At 40.7% G+C, this 7,361-nt stretch overlaps 1 protein-coding gene across 1 annotated transcript; it reads left to right on the forward strand.

Annotated features, from left to right (window-relative positions):
- Positions 1-408: 408 nt before the first annotated feature.
- Positions 409-4,280, forward strand: LOC138057164 (E3 ubiquitin-protein ligase TRIM71-like). The gene is made up of 2 exons (XM_068903226.1): positions 409-1,706; positions 2,652-4,280. The coding sequence occupies exons 1-2, from the start codon at positions 429-431 to the stop codon at positions 3,618-3,620; spliced, it is 2,247 nt and encodes a 748-aa protein (XP_068759327.1). The 5' UTR covers positions 409-428; the 3' UTR covers positions 3,621-4,280.
- Positions 4,281-7,361: the final 3,081 nt, after the last annotated feature.

Below are 7,361 nucleotides of genomic sequence, written 5' to 3' on the forward strand. Positions count from 1 at the left end.
AAGTTTTTGTTCCATAGTTTATACCAGTTCTCTGGTTTGCAGATTAAAAGAAACATTATCGAAAGCGTTATACCATGGAATCTCGGTTTTGTAAAATGTTAAGCTTCCCCTTTGTCCTAACTGGTTCATAAAGCCATTTCTATCATGCAAAGCTCCGTGATCTCAGCCTACCACATTTCACAAAAGTCACCTATTTTATCCTTCCTTTATCGTTTAAATTGTGTTAATTTCAAAGCTCGCTGGCTACATAAAAGCCAAATTTCTGGGAATCAGAGAACCAAAATAAAACAATCAACAAACTTTTAAAACACATCGCAATGATTGGCTAATGGTCACCTAATTCCAAGAAAGGCTAAAGATAGAACTCACGAGACTTGCAACGTCATAGTCAAAGGCACTCAGGTCGTGAACGAGTAAAGATTAGCAATATGGATATCCCAAAGATGCTTTTCAATCTTCGCGAAGAAGCCTCGTGTCCGGTGTGTCAAGAAATCCTTAGAGACCCAAGATACCTCCCTTGTTTGCACAGTTTCTGTCTGCACTGTTTAATCGACTGGCATCGAGCGAGCGGCGGTGAAGTTGATTTCAGGTGTCCGAAATGCAAAGGTCGTAGTAGAGTTCCTACAAGCGGTGATTTGAAAGATCTTCCCACAAGCTTTTTTCTCAGCGGCTTTATCGATGCCCTAGCTATTAAAGAATCTAACAAGACGCAAGTAACATGCGGAAACTGCGACAAGAAAAACTCTGAAACCTCGTACTGCTTCGAGTGTTGCAAGTTTTATTGTGATGAGTGTTTGATTGGGCACAACATCTGGAGAGGCTACAAAGATCACCGCGTTCTGGCCGTGAAAGAATTTCAAGAAAAAGACTATGAGGTAGTAGTGAAACGACCCGTGTTTTGCTCAAGGAAGGGACATGAGAAAGAAGAGCTAAAGTTCTTTTGCAAAATTTGTCCCGAAAACTCAGTTTGTCAAACTTGTGTCACCTTGAATCACGCAGGACATAAGGTGACATTAATCCACGAGGAAGCCGAAGCTCAAAAGATCGAGATAGCAGGTCAAATTCAAACGCCAAGAGACAACTTGTACGCAAAGGTGAAGATGGTCACTCAAATTGACGAGGAGTACGCTCAGCTTGTTCAACGAAGCGAAGACATCCTAAGAGACGTCGATGTTTTTGTTGATAATTTAATGAGGAGACTTCAAGAGGAAAGGCAAAATATCAAATCGGCAGTGGAAACCGAAACCAAGAAATCGCTGGAGAGTCTAACGACCAAAAAAACAGTGATTCAGGAGGAAATAAAGAAGATCGAATTAGCGCTGGCAAAAGCTGAGAAACTTCTTACACAAAGCACAGACGCCGAGGTGGTTCAGCTAAAGAAACCATTGCAAACCATCCTAGAACGGGTAGGACAAGTGAAACCAGTTGAGCACGACCCTGAAAGCCTTTTTGAATTAGTTTTCGTGGAAAATAACAAGATCCTGGAGACAATCAACAGCGAAGGCATTGGTCTTTTGAAATTTCCAACTGATGCAAAGGAATCTGTTGCCGAAGGCAAAGGACTTTGTGAAGGAACTGTTGGGCGTGAAGCTCAATTCAATTTAACGACAGGAAACGCGGCTGGCGAACAATGTTATAATAAGAATGACAATGTAACGGTAGACTTGCGAGACGAGCGAGGGCAGGAATGCATGACCACATTTCTTGTTAAAGTGCCCCTGTGATCAAAAAAACCACTTCCTTTTTTCCTTCAGATTTTGAAAGTATGTTTGCGTTTTCACCTGACTGGCAAAATTTTGAGCTTTGTTTTGTATCCAAAGGCCGTTTGCTTTGAGTGTAAGTTTTGGATTTCACGGTCCGCCATTACTCACGTTCAAAACTGACCGATTGGACCTCAGACGGTTGGATCCAGGGAAAAGTGACGTCAGAGGCTCACTAGCTTAAAATTTCAGCGTGTGAACGCAGCTCATTATATATGCAAAGCGTGAGTTGAAAAGTCTGAAAGCCCAAAACCCCCGTGCTGCATATTAATTCTGCGGCGTACACACGTATTGCATTCTTAAACTAGTGAGCCTTTGACGTCATTTTCTCCTCGATCCAGCTCTCTAAAGAACATAATAGGGAGCTTACGAAACGACGACGCCGACGGCAACGACGACGCTACAAAACAATAGGTTTAGTGAGCAAAAACAATCGTTCTGCACGCTCTGCACGTGCGTTTCCGAAATGTACCAAAGTCTTTGCCGTCATCTCCTAAATGACGACGTGAAAATGACCAAATTCAAGGTTTTGTGGAGGACGTTAGCACATGACGATGAATTTTCAGTTCTCTCTCTACGCTTCCAACCCACTCGTACCAGTTTAATTCCTCACCAGTTACTACACATTTTTAACGCGAAACGACATGAAATAGTTTCGCTGTGATATAAATAACGCGAACTCGTTTTTATAAATGAAGTCCTCGTAGCCGTCGTCGTCCTCGTTTCGTAAGCTCCCTAATGTTAGTAATGGCGGACCATTAAATAGGAAAATTACAGTTAAAATAAAGAGGTGTCTTTTTGAAATCAAGGCTTAAAACGTGGGTCACTTAGTGTTTTGTTAACATAGTTTTGAAATCCAAAGAAAAATATGAATTGATTTTTTGGTCACAGGGGCACTTTAATGACAGGAAAGACGGGACCTACAAAATCAGCTATTTTCCTTCATTTGAAGGGAAATGCAATTTGTCAGTTAAGGTAAACGGGCAACATATCCGCGGTAGCCATTTCTGTGTTGTAATTAAATATTTCAATGTCAAACCGGTTTTATCTTTTGGAAAACAAGGCCGGAATGATGGAATGTTTAGTTATCCTTGGGGGGTAGCAGTAAATTCCAGGGATGAAATCGCAGTCACTTCCCAGCACAAGGTGCAGCTATTTGACTGTAAGGGCAATTTTCTGAGATCCCTTGGTCGTCAGGGTAGCGAGAAGGGACAGTTTCAATACCCTAAAGGAATAGCTTTTGGTAAAGATAGAAAGATTTATGTCGGAGACCACGGGAACCATCGAATTCAAGTTTTTAAGGAGGAGGGGAGGTACTTGAGTATGTTTGGTGGGAAAGGATTCCTTGATAACCAGCTCCTTTACCCTGATGGTTTATCATTGGATTGCAATGGCAATATTATTGTGGTTGATAACGGGAACAAATTCATTAAGATATTTTCCCCTGATGGAATGTTTCTAACAAAGATAGGTGGACCCAGTTCTCTTAGTTCTCCTGTTCATTGTGTTCAGTCTGGTGATTATCTCATTGTGTCAGACTGTGGTGATCACAGTGTGAAAGTATTCACCCGGGAGGGGTACTATAAGTATCAGATTGGCACAAGAGGGATTGGGAATGAAGAGTTCAATAATCCCTATTGTTTGTCAGTGACTAAATCAGGACATTTACTTGTCTGTGATCTAAATAATCACAGAGTGCAAGTCTTTGAACTGAATGGTAAGTTTGTTGGTCAGTTTGGAAAATACGGCAGCAACTTAGGAGACTTTAGGCATCCATCATCAGTAGCGCTCCTCAGTAATGGCCAAATTGTTGTGTCTAACTATGGGAATCATTGCATTCAAATATTTGATGAACGTTGAGCAGACACTTGCTAAAAGCCAAGTAACAATAATCTAATCTAATCAGAAAACACGAATTTTTAGCAGGATAAATAGCCCACTTTTGATATATTAAAATTTAGTCCTAAACAAAACGCATCATCTCTAGGCTCCGGGCAATAAAGTCAAAAATCCTTATATTTATTCCCCAGAGCCTCGAGATGGTGCCTTTTGTTTGGGACTGAATATTAGTCTGTTATATTGTCCAGAGAGTTCCGGTGTAGTTATCATAAGCTGAGCCATGACTAATTAAAACTAATTTAAGTGTTTGACTTAAGGCGAGACCAAACGGGAAATGTTTGGCGTTTAAACACCATCAAACATTGTTTTGTCACCAAACATGCTAATGTTGAATTGAGTGGCCAAACGGTTAAAACATGTTTGATCTAAAGGCACCCTCAAACGAGGAAACGATGTTGCGTAAACATTGTTGCCGAAGTAAATGTTTCCCCGTTTGTGGCCCCAGGGAACATTTGTTGCGGAAACAAAAATGTTTCTGAATTTGTTCAGAAACATTTTACTTTCTCAGCAAATGTTTCCTCGTTTGCGCGCCGTAGAAACATTGTTTCTTCGTTTGTGGGCGCCTTAACTCAGATCAAACTCCACAAGCAAAGAACTATGGCTCACAATTACGTAAACAACACCTGGGGCCCGTTTCTCGAAAGTCCCGAAACTTTACGGGCCATTTTCGAGTGTCACAGTTCCTTTTGTATCTCAAGAACGGAGAGTATTTAAGTCGTCAAACTTCACAGTCCTTTCTCTTTTTGTTCCCTTAAAAGGCATTGCAAAAGATGGGCTTTCCAAAACAAGCCGTTGGCAGTTTCATAAATGACTTTTCGGACCCGAAAAGTTTTCGGGACTTTCGAGAAACAGGCCCCTGGATACAATCGGCTGAGCAAACGTGGTACGCATGCGCGCGCCAAACAAGTTTGATACGGCTGGGTAAACGAACAAAAGTTCACCCATCAAACACGAGAACAAAAGAAACGTTTTAAGTTGTTTGATAGCCTCCAAATTTTAGCAATCACGAGTCAAACAGCACCAAACAAGGTGACCAAACGGTAAAATGTTTGGTCACCAAATATGGTTTGATGTTGTATGGACACCAAATATTTCCTGTTTGACCACGCCCTTAAGCGAGTAGTTGATTATCTTTGAAGCTTTGATTTGATTAAGAAAATAATGCAGTTCACTTCTAAGAAAGTTTTTAGCATTTATATTCAACATTTTCGTAACAACCGCTCGCGCGAAAGCAAATAATTGTATAAATAACGTTGTGGCTGTCAGTGTTAAAAAATACTGTTTGGTATATTGTTGTGTGTATAAGCAAGTATTTACCCTTGTTACTTAATAATATGTTAGATATCAAAATAAATTTACTGTGGAATCATTCTGCAGAATCAATTTGGTAGCTTTAGTAAGTATATTATCTTTATAATGATATACAAGTGCTGTAAACCTTTAAAAGTAATTGAAAGTTAGAAGAAATGGAAATAAAGGTCCCATTTGAATGTGTTTGTATACTTTAGTGGTCTGTGTTTATTTCCCTAGGGCCTGGGGGTGTAGGGTGAGTGTATGTGGAGATAGGTTCTGGGGGGAGGTGACAGTAAAACGTCTTTTGCGAATTGTGGGTATGTTGGCTTTATATTCAACCTCTTTATAACTGTAAGCCGGAATAATCATTCGTGAGGCGCACCTTTGCTGTAGTTCATCCGAAAAGGATTGTGGCAGCCCGTTGCGAAAATCTTAAGCAGCAAATGTTGACAGTCTCGACTCGAAACTCGATCCGCTATGTGTTTCGAGGATCGAGTTTCGAGATTAGAGAGTCGAGTTTTCGAGGGTCAAGTCGAAAAGAAATTTCGAGGTGAAACATAACTTCTCGAAAACGAAACAATGGCTTGAGACAAAATCGCTCGACAAGCGGCCTCCTTTATTTGCACAACTGGCACAGACATATCAAAATATTTTTTCACGCAGGCCTCTATGCTCATTTTTTTTAGAACATCGCTCATGTTTTCTTGACCACAGTGTTTATAATTGCCGAATTAACAGGATACTATTGATAAACCCTAACCCAAGTACTGAAAAATTCTAGGAAACACATTCATAATGAGTCACGCATTCACACATTTGAGTCACGCATGCACACGACAAACTTTATTTACACTCGAATTTAAGCAAATACATGCTAATATCTCAGAGTTATAAATAAATAAATACTTAAATCCTAAAAAAAAATGAAATTCTGCAATAATTACCAGTTAAAGATGAAAAATCAAGCGCCATAAAGGTGCAGCAGTCAGTATCAAATTTCATTTTAAAACTTGCAGACTCAAATTTACTTAAATGAAGGTATGACCCTTGCAGTTATGGACGCAATTTTTGCAATTGCGTAAAGAAGCCTGAAAAATTCAGGACTTCAACGGGGTTTGAACCCGTGACCTGACGATACCGGTGGGATGCTCTAACCAACTGAGCTGAGGAATAAATCAACGATGAATGAAATGAAATGAAATGAATGGTGTATGAATTGATATATATGAACTGCGGCTTCATAGCTCAGTTGGTTAGAGCGTCGAACCGGTAACGCGAGGTTACGGGTTCAAATCCCGGTGAAGTCCTGAATTTTTCAGGTTTCTCTAAGTTTAAGTCTCTGCTATGGGGGAGCAATAGAGAAATTCAAATCAAATACAAAGAAACTATAACAAAATTAATTATACATTTTCAAGAAAATCGTGGACAGAATATAGTGATGATACCTTCCTCTCTTTTGGGATAACTTACGAAACAATTATGACACTCTGGCCAGGACAGACTGGAGGAGATCTACGGGAACCTACCACCTCTCCGAACGCGGCTCAAAACGAGAAGAGTCCTATTTGCTGGCCATTGGATTCGGGCCGAAAGGGGAGTGATTTCTCCATTGGAGCCCGGAACACTGCCTGTAAGAGCTCGAAAGCTCACTTTCCGCTATGTTATATCAAGGGACATGGGAATGAAAGTTCAGGACCTAAAAAATGATGATGGTTAAAAGGGCGACGTGGAGGGAATCTCAGTTGAGGCCAAAAGATGATAATGATGAGAATGACGATGCTGATGACGATGATGTTGATGATGATCAGGCTCAGCCACAAATCGCCGATATTTCCCAAAAAGTTGGCGGTAAAAATGTCTAAAAGTTGCTTAGAAGTTTCTTCTTTTCTTCCAAAGTTGCCGAAAAGTCGCTTTTGTTTTCTACTTGTTTGCACTTTAAGTTGCTTTTCTTGCGGTTTAGATCATTTTCTTCACGCGTACTGCGCTTTTTACCGGCCGGATTCATCTGAATTTTTCTTTCTTTAGCTACAGTAGTTTAGCTTTTCAGGGGGTAGCGAGATTTGCCCCCAGCCTTTTAGCTTCCGCAATAGCATTATAAATTAATCGGGCCTTCATCTGCACATTCTTCCCAGCTGGAATCTGAATCACTGACAGTGTTGCCCGCGATCTTGAAAAACGTGCCATGTGATACCACAGGCACGCAATACCAAGCCGTCCACTGTGGCCCGGGTTCGATTCCCAGACTCGGCGTCAAATGTGCGTTGAGTTTGTTGGTTTTCTACTCTGCTCCGCGAGGTTTTTCTCCGGGTTCTACGGTTTTCCCCTCTCGACAAGAACCAATATTTGATTTGAATTGAGTTAATTTCGTTAGTGTCGCCAATTTGTGCTCTTGTGCTAAATCCATTGACA

Source organism: Montipora capricornis, chromosome 7 (genome assembly GCF_036669925.1).
Source record: "Montipora capricornis isolate CH-2021 chromosome 7, ASM3666992v2, whole genome shotgun sequence".
In the NCBI taxonomy this organism is placed as follows: domain Eukaryota; kingdom Metazoa; phylum Cnidaria; class Anthozoa; order Scleractinia; family Acroporidae; genus Montipora; species Montipora capricornis.